The 21,741-nt window shown below is 35.3% G+C and overlaps 1 protein-coding gene across 1 annotated transcript in view; it reads right to left on the bottom strand.

Annotated features, from left to right (window-relative positions):
- Positions 1 to 3,609: 3,609 nt before the first annotated feature.
- The window catches only part of BRIP1 (BRCA1 interacting helicase 1), a 180,137-nt gene continuing 162,005 nt past the window's right edge, over positions 3,610 to 21,741 (bottom strand). The window contains exons 18-20 of the mRNA XM_045070134.1: positions 11,059 to 11,141; positions 8,230 to 8,556; positions 3,610 to 4,680 (exon numbers count right to left, since the gene is read on the bottom strand). Coding sequence (XP_044926069.1) covers positions 3,989 to 4,680; positions 8,230 to 8,556; positions 11,059 to 11,141 — 1,102 coding nt within the window. The 3' untranslated portion in view covers positions 3,610 to 3,988. The remainder of the gene's footprint in view (positions 4,681 to 8,229; positions 8,557 to 11,058; positions 11,142 to 21,741) is intronic.

Raw genomic sequence — 21,741 nt, 5'->3', positions numbered from 1 at the left:
TTTATTTTTTATTATGAAAAAGTCCAGTATTAATACTGCCTTTCTATTTACAAAGGATTGACTGCATTTTTCTACATGGTAAGAAACTATCAAGAATTCATAAAAATTAAAGTAAAATCTTATGCAGCTCATTGACAAATCTGAGGTACCAACAAGAACAATTGTTTGTTGAACAATTGTGTGTTTGTAATCAAACACACAAAAAAAATGCCATCAATTAGAGATTAAATAACTACAATAACCAGTCCTTCAAGTGATTTTACAAGAGGCACTTTGATTCCAGTCTTACAAGCAATCCTAAAGAATTAAATATTTGCAATGTATTTTACTGCAGAAAAATATGACAAAGCCACTGCAGAAAAATTATGGAAAAGTCTTTAAAGATACAAAGATCATAAGTAAGAATAAAAACAAAGCCTCATGTGAACTTACGGTAGCAAAGTAAAAATCATGTACTAAGTGCAGAGTAGCAGCATAGTAACTGTCATTAATTTCTGATACAATTATAAAAAGTTTTAAATGAAACATCTACTCTTTATGTTGTACCTTTATTCCATCAGTAAAGCTCTTTCTCCAACTGGAAGTTTTCCTGGTTCCTGGCTGGTATGCTTTATATACTTTCAGGCCTTAAATAAATTTGCTATAATTATTTCATATCCGTTGAATGGGTAAGGCAAATTACCTGATAAACAATTTCTAAACTTACATATCTCCAAAGCCTTAAGAAATAAACTAGTCAAGTAATTTTTCTTTCCTATTATATAACAATTCTTTACTGTCAGTTTATCTCCCCCTCTCTCATTCTATCTAGCATCTATCACCATCAGGGAAATCTTCACATAAAGCAGGGTATGTGTACTTCAGATATATAATTGACCTGCTACCCAATATTTGAGGGTCTACCATGTACAAAATACTCTTTTAATTTCATGTTTTAGGGGTGCCTGTGTGGCTTAGTGGATTGGGTGGTGGACTCTTGATTTCACCCTGGGTCATGGGAAGGAGTCCCAAATTGGGCTCCACCCTCAGTGAAGAGTCTGCTTGAGGATCTCTCCCCTTCTCACTTTGCCCTGACCCCAACCCATGTGCTCTCGCTCTCTCAAATAAATAAAAAAGTCTTTAAATGTTTTCACCTGTTTTAACTTGGGCTCCAAAACATCTCTTTTAAAAGTACATTACTACTAATAAAAATGTTCTACCTTCTACTCTATTATAAAGACTGGTGCTTCATTATTCAAAGATTTATTTATTTATTTAAGAGAGACTGAAGGAGGGGGGCAGGGGCAGAGGGACAGGGAGAGAATCCCAAGCAGACTCCTTGCTGAATGCAGGGCCCGATGTGGGGCTAAATCTCACGACCTGAGCTGAAATCGAGAGTCAGACACTTAACCAACTGAACCATTCATGTGCCCCAAGGCTGGTACTTAATTAAGTTTATTATTTATTATTTATTTATGAGAGTATACACAAATGGAGGAACTGAGAGAGACAAGCAGACTCCAAGCTGAGCCCGACTTGGGGCTTGATCCCACAACCCTGAAAATCATGACCTGGAGGGAAATCAAAGTTGGACACTTAACTGACTGAGCCACACAGGTGTCCCATAAAGGCTGGTACTTTAATTCTTGCAATACTATCCTGGTCATGTTGCTATTTTGGAAACTCTATACCTGTTTCAATAGTGAGATCATTGCACTAAATTTTTGAAATACCTTTTGGAATCACTAAATACTAGTGTCACATCTCTATGTACATTCTCAGTTAATGGAAATTTTTAGCCTGAGAAAATGAGATTTTGTAGAGAATAGATTTGAGGTTTATTTGGATAATACACCAAGGTTATGACTAAAATATATTGTGCTTAATTTTTCTCATGTCATTTACCAATTCTAAAGGCAATTTTAAGGGTCAAAAAATGTTTTCATTGCAGCACTGTTAAAAATAAATATCTTGCTTCTCAAATTACTAAGCAGCATATTCATAACAGTTATTCCTTAAAGGGAGGTGAGTGTCAATTTCACCTTTTCTATCAAATGGTTTACCTTATTTAAAGCATTCTGGAACAAAAGCAAATGAAAATTGACTCAAAATATAATATCAATATGTATTTCTTTAAACTATGGGTTTTTAAAGCTGAAAGGGATTTAAGTGATTTTTATAGTACTAAATGCCACATTTCACAAATGAAACTAATTTCTCAAAGGCAGGATGATTGCCAATGTAACTTAGCATAGGAATAAAGCACAAGTCTCTTGTTTTCCACCTGGTATTCTTTCTACTACCCCACTACCCTTATCTGTGGATTAGGAACTAAACCAGAAAGGATAAATGGTTTCACCCTTTCAAAACAATTTAGAAATTATCTTCCATTCTAGTGTTTGTAACTTATTACTCAAAGAAAATATGTAATACTAGAGATCTAATATATCCTAATCTATAGATGAATTCTTGAACTGGTAAATTATCAATTTAAATTTCTTTGAACTATTCTTACAGTTGTACTATCCAATGTTGTGTTCAATCTAAACACCTTCAAAATAAAAGTAAATATTATATATAATAATTCATTTATCAAAATGAATATATAAAATACTTGATTTCTGGAAATTTCAAATCGAAAATAATAAACCATATCCACAACTTGACAACTCATAAAATTTCAATTCAAATCACCCACAAAAGCTAAATAAATATCCAATGAATAATAATGTTTCTTAGAAAAAGACGAGTAAATATATTTTTGGAAAGATGATAGTGAAGTGCATCTTCTATAATTACTTGATCAGAAATATAGCTTCATTCAAAAATACATAAAAAGAGTCAAAATTAACAAAAAATTAGTGAGCAATAAGAACGTTTTTTGGCTGCAGTTACATGTTCGGGTTTAACTTATAAAATTTATTTATTTATTTATTTACAAAAATATTTTATTTATTTATTTAACAGAGAGAGAGAGAGATCACAAGTAGTCAGAGAGACAGGCAGAGAGAGAGGGGAAAGCAGGCTCCCTGCCGAGCAGAGAGCCCCATGCGGGGCTTGATCTCAGGACCTTGAGATCATGACCAGAGGCTTCACCCACTGAGCCAATCAGGCGCCCCTACTTATAAAATTTATATATGAAGTTTTCTATCCTGATAGTTTTATAATTATAGCTTTCATGCAAGGACATGTCACTTTTTTCCACAATGATGATGAAACTAATTATAATTGAAAATTTGGAGTCATTCATTTGGCATTTTGTAACTTTACATAATTTGCTTAACATGTGCTTGACTTTGGTTCATCAAAAACAGAAAAATGTAAAACAATGTAAAAAAATCAGTTTTCTTCTTAATTCTTAATTACTTACAAGTAGGCAGTTTAATACAAGAATAAACTCTTGAAGAAAACTTTGATTTCTAAAAATTATATATTTATTTGAGGTAAATATATAGTGAAACATGCCTAAAGTGTGACTGGTTAGACTGCTATTCATTTTTATGTATCAGTATGAAAATAAATGAAAAGAACTACAAAATACAAATATTTATGTGAAATTTAAAGGAAACTACGTATCTTTCAGATTAACCTTAAATTGTATATAGGTAAAGAAAACTTGTTAAAGGAAAATATTTTGTATGAATCACTTTATCAAAACTCAGAAACAATAAAATTTACATTCTGAACATAAAGAAAGACTTCTAAAAAACCTCTAATACCAAAGAAAGTGAAAGATATTTTTAAAATAAAAAAAAAAACCCTATACCATTTATCCAAAGTAGAAATTGTCATTTATGTTAGCATTTAATATAAGCATGACAACATATTTTTATAGCGTTACAGTTAAGTATTACTACCTAACACCATGGAACACACCTTTATTTTTGGAAGGAGACTGTTTAAATTTCTTTATATCTGTTTCACAAGTTTTCTCCGTTCCAATTTGTTTATGAGTTGTTTTTACATTATTACCAATGTTACGGATTTTACTTTCTGTGATATGCATGAGTCAATTCAACTTTGTGTCTGTGCAATCCTCAGCTTTCATTTCTTGGACTGAATCCACTCCTTTCATAGTTTTAATTTCAAAAAGATCCTCAACTAAAATGCAATTTGAATGATTAGCCAATCTATTGTCTCTATCACTTTCAACTAGTTCATTCTTTTCTTCATTTGTATCCATAGGATCATAAAGCTCAGGTGAAAAATAGATAGATTCATCCTCTGCTTCTGTTTCAGAAGCTCTATGTGAGGTGGAAAGTTTAGCTTCTTCACCAACTGGAGACAATTCAGGGTCCAGATCCAGGGCTTCTTCACGGCAGAACAGCTGTTTGGAATCATTTCTTTTAAGAAGATTAGAATCAATCTTTATTGATGAAATAGTGATTTCTGACTGAGGGCATGGTCCAAATGATGCATTTACCATCAGAGCTGAGGACTCACATTTATCAGTGAGTGGAAAAACTGTTTCACATCCCTTTTCGGTTTCAAAAGCAGAAACACTAGAGGCAGAGTCTTCTGGTAACCTGAACTTAGGAGCTGCAGCTATAATTTCATCAGTAAGGTAATATCCCAAAGAATTAAAGCTAAACCAGCTAGCTCTCTTTGTCTGTTTGTTGAAGGTTGGGCTTGTAGATCTGGAAATCACAGTATTTTCTGCTTTCACTGCCTGGGGAGTCTCTTCAAATAATACAGGATCATCTACAAAAATTTAAGAGTGTTAATTTTCTGCTCCTAACAAATATAATTATTACATTAACATAATTTTTATTAAAAATACTGACATAACTGTATTGGATCAAAACTTAAAGCCCACAACCAATAGTAGCAAGACTTCCATCTTAGAACAGAAAGCACAAAATGTGAACTCTGAAAGGAATCCTAAGCCTCCAGTGATTCTGAGCCCAAGTTATAATGCTGTCTGGTAAACTATCAAATTCCACACCAGGGACCTCAGAAGTGAATGAAGAAAGGAGGCGTAAAAGGAATAGGAAGAAGGCTGAGTAACGAAGGAAACACGCTATAAAAATCTGCCTTGAAAATCCACTAACCAAGGACTGGGAAAAACTAACCTAGATTAATTCCCTAAAGGCCACTGGCAACCACAAACACTAAATTATTTGTTTAAAGTTATAAAACTGGTTAGTACTCAGGCCCAAACTAAAACTTATGTTTCCTGATTATCAGTCTTCTGGCCTTGAATTCACTATGGCATTTTTTTTTAAACTACCAGATACTACAAAGTAATTATTTAATACTTGATATATTAAACTATCACTTATTAGTTAAAATAATTAAAATGATACCCAATGATATAGATGACAGTATGGCAAACTTTGTCTACAACTGGGCTGACAGTAAAATTTTAGGCTTTGTGGCTCATATTGTTACCTGTTGCCACTACTGGTATACCTCCTTTTATTGCACTTTGCTTTACTGCAGATTGCAAATACTGCAACTTTTACAGATTGAGTTTGTGGCAACCCTGAATCAAGCAAGCCTACAAGCAACATTTTTCTAAAAGCATTTGCTTACTTCATATCTCTGTATCACATTTTGGTAATTCTTGCAGTATTTCAGAGTTTTCATTATTATTTTATTTGTTATGGTCATCTGTGATCAGTGATCTTTGATGTTACTATTGTAATTATTTGGGGGCATTATAAATCACATCCATTTAAAGTAGTGAACTTAACAGACAAATGTGTATATGCTGACTGGTCCACTGACCAGCTGTTCCCCCAACTCCTGCCCTTTCCTCAGGCCTCCCTATTTCCTGAGACACAACAATATTACAATCAGGCCAATTAATAATCCTACAATGGCCTCTAAGTGTCAAAGTGAAAGGAAGAGTCACACTTCTCTCACTTTATTTATTTTTGTATCTCACTTAAAATCAAAAGTTAGAAATGATATGGTTAGCGAGGAAGACATGTTGAAACTAAAACAGACCAAAGAGTAATTTTGACTTTCAAGTTTTATTATTTAAGAAATATATTTTGGGGGGGCACCTGGGTGGCACAGTCAGTTTAAGTGTCTGACTCTTGGTTTCAGCTCAGCTCATAATCTCAGGGTCAAGAGATCAAGCGCTACACTGGGCTCTGTGCTCAACACAGAATCTGCTTGGGAGTCTCCCTTTCTCCCTCTGCTCCTCCTGCTCATGTTCTCTCTTTAAAATAAATAAATAAATCTTTAAAAAGAAAGAGAGAGAATACATTTTTGTAAGGCAACAAATGCCACAGATAGGATTCCTTTGATGAATCTAGGCAAAAAAATTTTTTGAAAACCTTCTGGAGAGGATTCACCATTCCCAATGCCAGTAAGAACACTCATGATTCATGGGAAGAGGTCAAAATATTAACATTAAGAGGAGTTTGGAAGCCACCCGGAGAGTGACTTTGAGTGATTCAAGACTTCAGTAGAGATGCAGTAGAAACAGCAAGAGAATTAGTAGGGAAGCTTGAAAATGTGATTGAATTTCTGCCATCTCATAAAACAACTTCAATGGAAGAGGAACTGCTTCTTATATATGAGCAAAGAAAGTGGTTTCTTGAGATAAAATCTACTCCCAGTGAAGATGCTCTGAAAATTGTTGAAATGACAACAAAGAATTTAGAATATTACATAAACAGTTCATAAAGTAGCAGCAGCATTCGAGAGGACTGGCTCCATTTGGAAAGAAGTTCTACTTTTGAATAAAATAGTTTCAAGCTATAGAGAGATCATTCTTTAAAGGAAGAGTCAATTGATGTGGCAAACTTCACTGGGGTCTTAAGAGATTTTGACATCTACCCTAGCCTTCAGCAAACACCACCCTGATCAGTTAGCAGCCATTAACTATGAGGCATGACCTTCCACCAGCAAAAAGATTATGATATGTTGAAACCTCAGGTGGTTAGTGTATTTTTTTTGCAACAAAATATTTTTAAATTGGGGTATTTTATATTTTACATTATTTTTTAAGACATGATGTTATTACACACTTAAGAGACTACAATATAATGTAAACACAACTTTTATATGTACTATGAAACCAAAAAATTCATTTGAATTGCTTTATTGTGATATTTGCTTTATTGTGGTGGTCTAGAACCAAACTCACAATATCTCTGAGGTATGTATGTATGTACTCAATTATGCTGTTTGAGTGCAAAAACATACTATGACTAAACTCTGCTCTTGTGTACTATATATAACTGAATGGATGTGACTATGTGCCATTAAACTTGATTCACAAAAAACAGATGGCCAAATTTGGTACATAAGCCACAGTTTGCTAATCTCTGACATAGACTATTAAATTCTTATATATATATATATATATATTTGAAGATTTATTTATTTACTTACTTGAGAGAGAGTGCACACACAAGAGGGGGGAAGGGCAGAGGGAGGGAGAGAGAATCTCAAGGAGACTCCTTGCTGAGCATAGAGCCCTAAGTGGGGCTGGATCTCATGATCCTGAGATCATGACCTGAGCCAAAATCAAGAGTTGGATGTTCAACCAACTGAGCTACCCAGGCACCCCTCTTACATATTAAAAAAAAAAAAAAATTATAATTTAGAATATATGACTCTCACTCCCCTAAACTAAGAAATTCACGTAAGAGAAGTATCTATAGATTAGACCAACTTTTGATATAGCCTTTAGGAAAACATGTACCATTTATACAGTATTTTACCATGCTATGATATTTATCATCGTATTAGATCGTTACAGTCCAGCTTGAGGGACAGGTATACAGAGATTCCTTTTTTCTATTAAGATTCAAGAAAGTTAAGTGACTTGCTCACTGTCACAAAGCTAGGTAGTGGCAAACCTGGTAAATGGAAAACATGCTTAGGTCTCTCTCTCTCTCTTTTTTTTTTTTTTTAAAGATTTTATTTATTTATTTGACAGAGATCACAAATAGGCAGAGAAGCAGGCAGAGAGAGAGGGGAAAGCAGGCTCCCTGCTGAGCAGAGAGCCTAATGTGGGGCTCGATCCCAGGACCCTGAGATCATGAGCTGAGCTGAAAGCAGAGCTTTAACCCACTGAGCCACCCAGGCACCCCTATGCTTAGGTCTCTTGTTAAAAGTGTGTTCCCATCCCAATATACCACACTATTTCATTATTTTATGATAATACCTATTTCAGACCAATATGTTTAAGGAAATTAATCTATAGCAAATTAAATATCATTTCTATCTTTTCACTAGGTATAACAAAAGACTTCTCTATCAAATGTAAATAGGCAAAACTTTTCAAACCTCCTTCCTTTCTAGAGATGATGCCTCTTGGTAGAGATGGACTTTTAGTTATTTTATGACGCTGGTGTTCATGGACACGTGCTTTTGCTTCATCTTTCCTAGGATTTTCTGGTGCTAGAGGACTTGTCACTTCTGATAAGTAAGTTAAACTACTGTCCTTCAAACAGGTCACTTCAAGTGTAGACTCATTGTCCTGTATAAACTTTCTGTCCTCTCTGGATACATCAATGACCTTTTGGTGTTTTTTGGAAAATTCAGCCAAGGACTCCAGTGCACTCTCAAAAGTTGAATGGTGCTGAATCTGCTGCCGTACCCATTTAGAAAGTCCTAAGGAAAAAAGTAAACCCAAGGAAGATATTACATATTAAGAATACACTTAGATAATTTTTCTAATGAAGTAATCCACATGAATCTAGGGTATATAGAATGATTCTCAATATTTTTCCTGCCTAAACAACTTCACATGTACACTATGCTCATGTATGAGTAACATTTTTCTTTATATACACTGATTATCAACTGGAGGGAGGGAAGAGGCAGTGGGAGTAGACTGGAAAGAGAGAAATATATTATCATCAGTTTAGAATAACTGGGGAAATAAGGCAAATTTTAATTTCATCATAATTCCCCACAAATATTGCTTACATTTTAATTTTAGGAAAATTAGAAGTTGTAAATAACATAGTCTTTCATTCCAACATTGATTTCTTCCATGAAAATAAATTCAAGATGCCAGTCCCATAGGTTTTTTTTGTTGCCCTTTTCCCTCAATTCCAAATATGTCTTAAACTATCCTAGGAATGAAAGGAATAACAATGTTATTAGGGACAAACTGTGTCCTGTTTGAAAATTTATTATATAATTATTTTTTATTATATAAATAATCAAGTTGTAACGGATGTGATCTGACCTGTAACATGTGAAAACTGTACAACCCTGAACCATGTTGAAAGTATAAGGTGTTTTGTTTCATTTCAGAATGAAATTCAAAATCAGGTATCTGGACTTTTAGATGAAAATAAATATTCTCTTCTGGTGTTACTAAAATGATCATCATCTTCTGAAGTAGTTTAAAAAGTCACTACTGTATTTTAAGTTAAAAGAAAAATAAGATAGGGCTTTAAGTCACGATACATTCATTTCAAATACATTCCTTTGCTTTTATTTTAATGGAGCTTTTATATATTTAATGTAAGTTGAATTGAGTTCTTTAGTTAATACAAATTGAATTTAAACAAAGACTGCCTTCAAAAGGAATTTGTATGTCATTGTGCTATTATTGTCTAGATAAGAAGAGTTCACATTTTTATGAATCTCAGAAAAAATGAATAAAAATCATATAGAAATAATGAAAAATTCTTAATTTAAAAAATCTCTCAGGGGCGCCTGACTGGCTCAGTAGGGGCATATGACTTGATCTTGGGGTTGTAAGTTCTAGCTCCACGTTGGGTGTGGAGACTACTTAAAAATAAAATCCTAAAAAAAAAAAAAATCTCTCAGCAAATCTGAACCATCAGGGAAAAATTTAACTTCAAGATTTTAAAATAAAAAAAAACTTGTTTTCAAATTTTGCATTTTTTTAGTTGAAGTACAGTTGACAAGAAGAACATCTTAATTTTGTGAAGATTTTATTTTTAAGTGATCTCTACACCCAACATGGGGCTTGAAGTTACAACCCCAAGATCAAGAATCGTATGTTCTGTCTACTGAACAGCCAGGTGTGCCTAGAAGAACATTTTGAATAAGCATTTCCCTTAAAGTTATTTTTGTTTGCTTGGGGAAAATAATTATACTGATTAAACATGAAACTTTCTAAAATTGAAGAATTTTAGTATTATAGTCATTTCTTTCATGTTTGGAACTTTCTGTAATCAAAGAAAGCTTTTTTGTGTAAAATGTCAGGTTGCTTTTGAAAACTCAAAGAATCTGAGCTCCACCTGCTGACTAAACATAGCACTTAACATTTTGCTTTTAGTTACATGTCTGGACCTAAGCTCAATGGCTTGCTTTACATGGAAAGGGGAGAAAAGAGTGCTTTAATCCAGGTGGATATATTTTAATACCAAGCCAAATATTAGGCTCTGAAATAGAAAGAGTCCATACCCACAGGTAGCTAATCTGAAAGAAACTTAAAATTTTGTATCTCTTTATCATAGCATGGTATGAACTTCTTAGCTCTAAAGATAATAAAGATGCAAGTATTTCCAACAGTTCTTTAATAACAGATCGATTCCTGGTATTGACTCTAAAGAGATGGTGTGACTGCTGGATAAAAACTATAGGCATATAATATGTGTTCATCTGAGTGGGGAAAAAATGACCATCTACTTCATCTTGAGGCCTACAGTGGTACTTTTTTTCCTTTTAGAAAATACTCGCTCTAACTAACATGAACTGTAGAACAGCTGAAGCATTTCTAAACAATCAACAAACTTCAGTATAATCTAGAATGAAAGGATAAAGAATCCTAAGCAGCCAAAGGAAATGTGCTTACGTGCTTAAATGTAAAAATTTATTTTTTGGAAAATTCCTGCAAATAGCCTTTTCCCTGATAATGCTAAATAAATTATTATTCTGTTACTTAATTAAATCCCACATTCTATGAAATTAAAGGATACTAACTGATATGTTAGTATATGTTAACCAACTCCTCTATAAAGATTTTTTTAAATAGATAAGTATTAAATGCTAGATTTCCCATCAATATGAATTTTTCCATACTTGATCTAATAATTCAAATCCTGTCCAAAATTTTTCTTTAAAACTCGCAGTTATTAAATACCAAAGATTGTTATTAATTCTTACTCTAAGCCCAGCTGCAACTCTTACCAGATATATATCGACTGGGATTACTCCTGAAGCGATCATCCACTAGAATAAGAGCTCCCCAATCATTTTTGTGTCGAATACACCTATTAAAAAAAAAGGGGGGGGAGAATAATCAAATAAAAATGACTTTGAAAATAAAAGCCAACAGAGTGGCTGGGTGTAACAGTTGATTTAAGCGTCTGGCTCTTGGTTTCATCTTAGCTCGTGATCTCAGGGTTGTGAGATCGAACACCACACCAGGCCCTACCCTCAGTGTGAAGTCTGCTTGAGAGTCTTTCTCCCTCCTTCACTCCTAAGATCACCTATGTTGTTATGGTGCATTATTCTTTTTGTGGATTATTGGATTTGGTTTGCTAAAATATTTTTTAATTTTAAAAATTATTCAAGGGGTGCCTGGGTAGCTCAGTTGATTAAGTGTCCGACTCTTGATTTCAGCTCAGGTCATAATCTCAGGGTCGTGAGATTGAGCCCTGCAACAGGCTCTGTACTCAGTGGGAAATCTGCCTGGGATCTTCTCTCTTGAGACCTCCCTCTCCTTCTGCCCCTCCTCCCCATGCTCTTTCTCTAAAATAATAAATAAATCTTAAAAAATTACTAAAAAAAAAGTGTACATATGGGGTATTGTGCCTCCATCAGAAAGGATGAATACCCAACTTTTGTAGCAACATGGACAGGACTGGAGGAGATTATGCTGAGTGAAATAAGTCAAGCAGAGAGAGTCAATTATCATATGGTTTCACTTATTTGTGGAGCATAACAAATAGCGTGGTGGACATGGGGAGTTAGGAGAAGGGAGTTGGGAGAAATTGGAAGGGGAGGTGAACCATGAGAGACTATGGACTCTGAAAAACAATCTGAGGGGTTTTAACTGGTGGGGAGGTGGGAGGTTGGGGGAACCAGGTGGTGGGTATTAGAGAGGGCACGGATTGCATGGAGCACTGGGTGTGGTACAGAAATAACGAATACTGTTATGCTGAAAATAAATAAAAAATAAATTTAAAAAAAGTGTACAATTTGGTGATTTTTAGTACATTTACAAAGTTGTGTAGGTTGCACAACTTTGTAAATGTACTAAAAATCACCAAATTGTACACTATCCATATTTTTATGTTACCAAAAGAATCCCAGTGTCCACTAGTCACTCCCAATTATCCAACTATTCCCCTTATTCTCTGGCAATCATGAATACATTTGCTGTCTCTTTAATTTTCCTATTTTGGAAATTTCATATAACTGGAATTATGCAACATATGGCATATTGTGTCTGGCTTCTTTCATTTAGCACGATGCTTTCAAGGCTACTTCTACTGTGTATCAGTACTTCATTCCTTTTTACAGCTGAATAATATTCATCATATTTATCCATTCATAAGTTAATGGGCATTTGGGCTGTTTCCACCTTTTGAGTATTATGAATAATGTCACTATGAACATTTGGGTACAAATTCTCATATGAATCCAACCAATTAGAAGTGGAATTGATGGGTTGTAAAGAATTCAATGTTTAACTTTTTGAGGAGCTGCCATGCACTTTTTTCCTGGAGCACTTGCACAATTAAACATTTCTATAAGCTTTGTGTGAGATTTCCTATTTCTCCATACCCCCAACCAACCCTTGTTATTATCCATCTTTTTCATTATATGTACTCTAAGAAGTCTGAAGTATCATTTTACTGTGGCTTTAATTTGCATTTCTCTAATAAATGGTGATACTGGGCATCTTTTCATGTGCACACTCTGGCCACTTGTGTATCTCTCTTGGAGCAATGCTTATTCAAATTATTGGTCCACTTTTAAACTGCATTGTTTGTCTTCTTATGGTTGACTTATAAGAGTTCTTTATATATTCTGGATACTAAACCCTTATCAGACACACTTTTTGCAAATATTTCCTCCCGTGCATGAATTCTTTTCCATTTTTTAGTAGTGTTCTTCGAAGAACAAAAGTTTTAACTTTGACAAAGCCCAATTTATCTAATTTTTTTAGTTGTGCTATTGATGTCAGATTTAAGAAACCACTGCCTAGTCCAAGACAAGAAGATATACGCCTTGTTAGTCTTTGACCCATTTTGAATTAACTTTTGTATATGGTGTGAAGAAGGGGATTGATTACCTTCATTCTTTTGCATGTGGATATCCAGTTATCCCAACACCATTAAAAAGATTTTTTTCCCTATTAAATTGTCTTGGCACATTTTTGGGGGTGGGAGGTTGCTTAAACAATAGGAATTTTGTCCTCACATTTTTTGAGGCTGGAAAGTACAAGAAAGAGGTGTGAACTGATTTAGTTCCCCAGTAAGGCTCTCCTCCTGGCTTGCAGATGCCAGCCATCTCACTGTGTCCTCACATGGGTGGGGGTCAGAAGAAGGAGAGGAAGAAAGAGATGACCAAGTTATCTGGTATCTCTTCTTATAAGGGCACCAATCCCATCATGAGGGCCCCACCTGTATGACCTCATCTAAACCTAATTATCTTCCAAAGGGCTCATCTCCAAATAGCATTATATTGTAGATTAGGGTTTTGACATATGAAGTTGAGGGGGGCACAATTCAGTCCATGGCAGGAAGTAAGAAAATTGTATAGTATATGAGACCCTACTAAGTATTAAGGAAAAAAATAAAAAGGGAAAGAGAACAGGGAATGTTGGTAGGGAGTGCTAAATTTTAAACACAGTGATATTGAGCAGTGAGAAAACATCAATTGAATCACAGGAAGGGAATGAACTGTGTATATATGTGGAAGGGGAAGTGTTCTAGCTGAGAGAAATTCAAGTGCAAAGGCCCTGGAGCAAGAGCTTACCTTACACAGGGAACAGCAAGGATCACAATATACCTTTTTCAGTGTGGCCTCTTCTCTCCCTTTAGTTGTGGAGTTTGTTTTGTCAGTGTTCAGGTTGATTTATGGGGTATTTAAGATGACTTGGTAGTTATCTAGTTGTGTTTATGAGACAAGACAAACCTAGAGTTCTCCTACTCCTCTGCCAGCTTCTCCTCCTTCTGTCTTGACACTTTTGTAAAAAACCAACTCACTGAGATATGGGGGTTTGTTTCTGGACCTTCGATTCTACTCCTGTTTTCTGTATGTCTATATAATACCAGTACAACACAGTCTCGATTATTGTAGCATTGCAATAAGTTTGAAGTTGAGAACTGCCAGTTCTCCAATTTTGTTCTTTTTCAAGATTCTTATGACCATTCTTAGTTTCTTTCTTTTTAAAAATTTTTATCTATCTATCTATTTATTAAAAGATTTTATTTATTGGGACACCTGGGTAGCTCAGTTGGTTAAGTGACTGCCTTAGGCTTAGGTCATAATCCCAGCCTCCTTGGATCAAGTCCCACATTGGGCTCCTTGCTCAGCAGGGAGCCTGCTTCTCCCTCTGCCTCTGCCTGCCACTCTGTCTGCCTGTGCTCGCTCTCACTCCTCTCTCTCTCTCTCTAACAAATAAATAAATAAAATTTTTAAAAAAAGATTTTATTTATTTGACAGAGAGAGAGGGGGAAGCAGGCTCACTGCTGAGCAGAGAGCCCGATGCGGGGCTCTCTGGGATCATGGGATCCTGGGATCCTCTCCTGGGATCATGACCCGAGCCAAAGGCAGAGGCTTTAACCTGCTGAGCCACCCAGGTACCTATTCTTAGTTTCTTTCAATTTCCATGTGAATTATAGGATCAGTTTCTCAATTCCTGCAAGAAATCGGGCTGGTATTTTGGGATTGCACTAAATCTCTGCAGATCAGTTTGCGGAAACATTATCTTAATAAATCTTCCAGTCCCTGGAATTCTTCCATTTATTTAAAATTTTCTTTCAACAATGTTTTATAGCTTTTAGTGTATAAATATTGCATTTCTTTTGTTAAAATTACTCCTAAGTAACTTATTCTTCTTGATGCTATTGCAAATGAAAAATTTTAAATTTATTTTTATTGAAATATAGTTGATACACAGCTTTACATTAGTTTCAGGTTTACAACATAGTGATTTAACAAGTCTATATGTTATACTATGCTTATGCCAAATGTAGCTACTTTTTGTCACCATATAATACTATTACATTATGTAAATGGAACCTCTTAATTTCATTTTTGGAATGTTTATTCCCTCTGTATACAAAGTGATTGATTTTTGTATACTGAATATTTCTTGTAACTTACTGTACTTGTTTACTAGCTCTAACAGTTATATTTTATGGATACAGTATTTCCATGTAGAATACCATGTCATTTGCAAATTTTAAGATTATTTCTTTTCCAATCCAAATACTTTTTTTTCCCCCCTTGACTAATTGCTCCATGTAGAACCTCTAATACAATACTGAATACAAGTGGTGAGAGTGGACATCCTTATCTTGTTATCAAACACATCAGGGCAAAGTTTCAGTCTTAAACCATTAAGATGTTCACTGTAAGTTTGTAAGAGATACCCTTCTATTTCTACTATCTTGAGTGTTTTATCATGAAAACATATTAGATATTGTCAAATGCTTTTTTCTCCTCTTGAGATTGTGTGGTTTTTGTATTTTATTCTACTAATACGGCATATTACATTGATTGATTTGAGTTGGACCAACAAAATTGGTTGGATGTTGAACCAACCTTGCAATCCCAGGATAACCCCACTTGGGTGGGATTGTCTTTGTGTATAATCTTTTAGTAAGTTGCTGGATTCAATTTTCTGCTTTTCTGTTGAGGATTTTTGCATCTACACCCATAAGAGATGTGCCACGTAGTTTTCCTTTCTTGTGATGTCTTTGATTGGTTTTGGTAACAGGCAATACTGGCCTCATAGAATATGATGATACATGCTTGCCCTTCTATTTTTCTTAAGTTTGTAAAGGACTGGTATTAACTCTTCTTTTAACATTTGCTAGAACTCACCAGTGAAGACATTTAGTCCTGAGCTTTTCTTTGTGGGAAATTTTCTGATTACTAATTCTTCTATCTCTTTACTTTTTATAGATATATTCAGATCTTTTTCTTGTTGTGTTAGTTTCAGTAGCTTGTATTTTTCTATGAATTTGTCCATCCTAATTTATGTAATTTGCTGTCATGCAATTGTTCAAGGCATTCTCTTTTTTTTTTTTTAAGATTTTATTTATTTATTTGACAGAGAGAAATCACAAGTAGGCAGAGAGGCAGGCAGAGAGAGAGAGGGAAGCAGGCTCCCTGCTGAGCAGAGAGCCCGATGCGGGACTCGATCCCAGGACCCTGAGATCATGACCTGAGCCGAAGGCAGCGGCTTAACCCACTGAGCCACCCAGGCGCCCCAAGGCATTCTCTTATAATGCTTTATATTTCTATCAGGTTGGTAGCAACATCCCCTCTTCATTCCTAAATTTAGTAATTTAAGTTCCCTTTGGTATTTTCTCTTGGTCAGTCTATTTAAAGGTTGTCAATTTTCCTTATCTTCTTAAAGAACTAACTTCTGCTATCCTTATTTTTTTCTGCTGAATATTCTATTCTCTCTCTTTTATTTCCACTCTAGTATCTATTATCCCTTTGATCTACTTGCCTAGGGCTTGGCTTGCGCTTCTTTTTCCAATTCCTGAGGGTAAGAGGTTAGATTACTGATTTCATATTTTTCCTTAAAAAAATTTTACATATATATATATATATATACACACACACACACACACACACGCTCACACACATACATATATGGGCATTTACAACTATAAACTTCTTTATGAGCAATGTTTTCATTGTATCTTCAAAATTTTGGTACACTGTGTTTTCATTTTCACTCATCACAAGGTTTTTTCTAGTTTCTCTTATGACTTCTTCTTGGATCCACTGGTTAAGAATATGCTCTTTAATTTCCACAAACTTAGGAATTTCCCATTTTTTCGTCTGTTATAGATTTCCAGTTTTATTCCACTGAGATCAGAAAAGATATTTTCTACCATTTTAGCCATTTAAAATTTATTGAAGACTGATTTTGTAAACTAACATATAGTCTATCCTGAAGAATATGCCACATGTACCTTAGGAGGGTGGAGTGTAATAGATATGTTAGGTTTATAACTGTTGGGTTATAGTGTTGAAGACTCACATTTTATTGATTTTATCATTGTTCTATTATGAAACTAGGGTAACAAAGTATCTAACTAGTTAACTGCTGAATTGTCTATTTCTGACAGTTTTTGCTACATATAATTTAGGGTCCTTTTGTTAGTTGCATATATGTGTATATGTTACACAGCTAAATGTTACCTTTTTTTTTTAAAGATTTTATTTGTTTATTTGACAAAGATTACAAGTAGGCAGAGAGGAAGGCAGTGGGGTGGTGGGGGCAGACTCACTGCTGAGCAGAGAGCCTGACCCACTGAGCCACCCAGGCGCCCCAATGTTACATATTCTTGATGAAGTGAAAGTTTATTATAGAATATTTATTGTCTCAGGATGCCTAGGTGGATCAGTTGGTTAAGCATCTACCTTTGGCTCAGGTCGTGATCCCAAGGTCCTGCATCTGGCTCCTTGCTCAGTGGGGTACATGTTTCCCCTCTGCCTGCCACTCACTCTCTCTTTCCTTCTCTCTCTCTCTGACAAATAAATAAAATCTTTTTAAAAAAGGAATATTTGGGTTAAAACCTCTGCCTTCGGCTCAGGTCATGATCTCAGGGTCCTGGGATCGAGCCCCATATCGGGCTCTCTGCTCAGCGGGTAGCCTTGTTTCCCGCTCTCCCTGCCTGCCTCTCTGCCTACTTGTGATATCTCTCTCTCTCTGTGTCAAATAAATAAATAAATAAATAAATAAATAAATAAATAAAAGGAATATTTATTGTCTCTATAACAATTTTTGTCTTAAAGTCTATTTTGTCTGGTGTCTGTATAATTGACTAGTTTGCTTGTTTACTGTTAGCATATTAAGTCTTTTCCCATCTGTGTACCTTAATCTATGTGTGTGTGTGTCTGTGTGCTTAACTACAGTGTTTCTCTTATAAGCAGAATATAGATGGGTCATATGTTTTTTCAAAATCGGGGTTGTGAGATGGAGCCCCATGTCAGGTTCCGCCCTCAGCAGTCTGCTTGGGATACTTTCCCCTTCTCCCAACCCTTCCTGTTTGTGTTCTCTCTCTCTAAAATAAATAAATAAATATTTTAAAAAAATAAAGTTTTATTTATTTATTGGGGGGCAGGAAGAGTCCTCAAGCAGACTCCACACTGAGCACAGAGCCTGACATGGGGCTCAATCCCAGGATCTTGGGATCATGACGTGGGCTGAAATCGAGTCAGATGCTTAGCCGGCTGAGCCACTATGGCACCCCATGTGCACAATAGATATTTTTATGTATCATGTTAATTTCTTCTCATTTCTTATTATTTTGAGTTATTTTCTTTGTGGCTGCTTTAACACTTTAACTTACAACAATCTTATATGGATTAATACCCATTTAATTTCAACAGTATACAAAAATGTTGTTCCTGTCTAATTCTGTTCCTCCCCCCTCATCTTTGTGTTACTAATGTAATATAAATTACCTCTTTTTATGTATGCCTGTACAGAAAAGAGGCAACACCATGCCAAACTGCTTATCCCCACAGAGGCCTGCATACAAGGTAGATTTTGGTGTTTAGGAACTTAGATTTCAGGAGGGTTCCAAACATTGACTGATAAAAGATGCTCCCTGTGTTTAAAATGTTTGTGCCAACACTGGTTTATGTTGAGCACTTGCTTTGTTTCCAAGAGGTTGCACATTGAGGAAGTACTAGGCAGAAGCTATCTGAACAGCCACAAATAAAAACACCGAGGGCACCTGGGTGGCCCAGTGGGTTAAGCCTCTGCTTTCAGCTCGGGTCATAATCTCAGGGTCCTGGGATCAAGTCCTGCATCAGGCTCTCTGCTAGGCAGGGAGCCTGATCCTCCTCTCTTTCTCTCTCTCTCTCTGCCTGCCTCTCTGCCTACTTGTGATCTCTGTCAAATAAATAAAACATTTAAAAAAACAAACAAAAAAACCTACCAGGTCCTGAGTCTTTAATGAGCTTCCCTAATTGGCAATATCTCACACGTTTTACCACAATCATTGCTGGGAAATTAAGTGTGCTCCATATGACTTCACTTAGAGAGAAGCCTTGGAAGATTTTGCCTGATTTCCCCTAGACATTGCCCATGTGCCTATTCTCTTTGCTGATTTTGCTTCATATTCTTTCAGTGTAATAAATCCTCTATGTGCATACAACTGTATGATGAATGTATTCCTCCTCCTAGTGAATTACTGAACCTGTGATAGTTTAGGGAACCCGCAAGACAATGCCTATCACTGCATATTTAAAATGATAGCTTTATGCAAGCTGTTTTAAATATCCAATAAGATAAAAAGAGTATACTATACATTTATATTGTTTTTTTATATTTATCTATGAAATTACCTTTATGGATACTCTTTATTCCTTCATATGGATATGTGACTGCGTAATGTTTTTTCATTTCAACCTGAAAAGGATCCCTTGTAGTATTTCTGGTAGGACACGTTTTCTGGACATTAATCCTTTCAGTTTTTGTTTATTTGGGAATATCTTACTTTGTCCTTCTTTTTTGAAGGACAGTTTTGTTAAATATAATACACTTTGTTGACAGTCTTTTTCTTTAAATATTTCTGACATATTTCTTTAAATATGTCAGTCCTTCTTAAATATTGCCTTCTGCTCTCCATAGTTTTCAGAAATATGCTAAAATTATTGAGGATGTCTTACAAAGAGTTGTTTTTCTCTTGCTGTTTTCTAGATTCTCTTTGTCTTTTAGAAGTTTGATTATGACATGTCATAATCTGCTGGTTTTTCTTAGATGTGCAGATTAATGTTTTTCATCAAATTTGGGAAGCTTCCAGGGGCGCCTGGGTGGCTCAGTGGGTTAAAGCCTCTGCCTTCAGCTCAGGTCATGATCCCAGGGTCCCGGGATCACGCCCCACATCGGGCTTTCAGCTCAGTGGGGAGATTGCTTCCTCCTCTCTCTCTGCCTGCCTCTGCCTACTTGTGATCTCTCTCTGTCAAATAAATAAATAAAATTTTTAAAAAATTTTGAGAAGCTTCCAGCCTTTATTTCTTCAATCAACTAATCTTTCTGTTCATTTCTCTCTCATCGCCCAAGACTCCCATTATGCGTAAATTAGTAGCTTGATGGGGTCCTACAAGTCCCTGAGGCTATGTTCATTATTCTTCATTCTTTCCCTCTCTATTCCTCACACTGGATAATCTTAGTTGACTTACCTTTAAGTGAAATGATTCTTCTTCCTGCTCAAAACTGCTGCTGAGTCACTCTAATGAATTTTTCATTTGTTACTGAAATTTTCAAATCCAGAATTTCCATTACATTCTTTTAAAAAATTATTGATTCTATCTTCTTTGAAAAAATTCTATTTGGCGAGACATCATTTTCATAGTTTTTTGGCTATATTTAAAATGACTTTATACACTAACTACAATGTCTACACTACCTTAGGAACACTTCTTATTCGTTGTTTTTTCTTATGTGTATGGAATATCCATCTTTGCAGATGTCATAATTTTTGTTGAGAAAAGTGCATTTTAAATAATACAATGTGGCAACTGTAGAATTCAGATTCTTCCCTCTGCTCAAGGACTTTTGTTGCTGCTGTTGTGACTTTCTAAAAGTAATTCTTTGAAGTCTGTGTCCTATCATGTATTACTATTGCTAGATCAGCTTAGTATCCAGTTAATGACTAGGCAAAGATTCCTTAAACATTTTTAACCAATATATCTCTCATTTGCCAAGAGGCATTGCACATGTTTTCCAACATGTTTTCGATCCTCAGCCAGGCAGGTAACAACTCTGCCATAGTCTTCACTTCCTGCTTCCACAGAGCCTCAGGGTCAACCAGAGGTGAGAACTTAGGGTCTTCTAAGGTCTTTCCTGAGCATGTGTACACCGTGGTCATAGGCACCATTGTACATACAGGCATAGCCCACTAAAGTCTAGGAATATGTCAGAACTTTTAAAACCCCCTATGTATATCTCATTTCCCAGTTTTTCCCACTAGGCTGTTTAGTTAGCTTATTATTTGGCCCAAATTTAGTCATCATCTCAGGATGCTGTGAAATTAAACAATTAATTTCCTGAGTAAGCTCCTAGTCAGGTCATGCAAAGATAGCCTTGTGAATGGGGTCTTCCAGGAAATCACCAGACAGTTTCCATAAATGACAATTCTCAAGAAGTAAGTTCCAGCCCTTCCTGTGGCTGGCAGATTATTGGCTTTCACCATGATTTAAAACCATTGTGAACTTGAAGAGAGGGAATGGGAATTGGGCAAGTGAAAATCCCACAACACTGTGTTCTTAATGAAGAGCCAGCAATTTTCATCAATAAATGTTTCCTGGAAAGTTGTAAACTGGTTAATTTACAGTTTTGAAAAAATTCATTCTAATTATTTAGCCTGTTTTCTCATTCCTTTGTTAGAGAATTTTCAGAAGTCTTTAATCTATAATTTTTGCACATCTCACTCAATTTGTTAATATTTTGTTAAGAATACTTTCACCTATGTTTTTGACAGATATTAGTCTGTAGTCTTTTTTTGTTTTTTATATTGTCTCATTGAGTTTTGGTAAGATAGTGCTGGCTTCATAAAATGGGAAGGGTTCTAACATCTATTTTTTTTTTTCAAAGATTTTATTCATTTATTTGAGAGAGAGGGAGAGAGAGAATGAGGAGGGGCAGAGGAAGAGGAGGAA

The sequence above is a fragment of the Mustela putorius genome, unplaced genomic scaffold, assembly GCF_011764305.1.
Source record: "Mustela putorius furo isolate JIRA1106 unplaced genomic scaffold, ASM1176430v1.1 tig00003962_pilon_pilon_pilon, whole genome shotgun sequence".
Classification (NCBI taxonomy): Eukaryota; Metazoa; Chordata; class Mammalia; order Carnivora; family Mustelidae; genus Mustela; species Mustela putorius.
The sequence above is the reverse complement of the archived record's forward strand: the minus strand, read 5'-3'. Positions and strand labels throughout refer to the sequence as shown.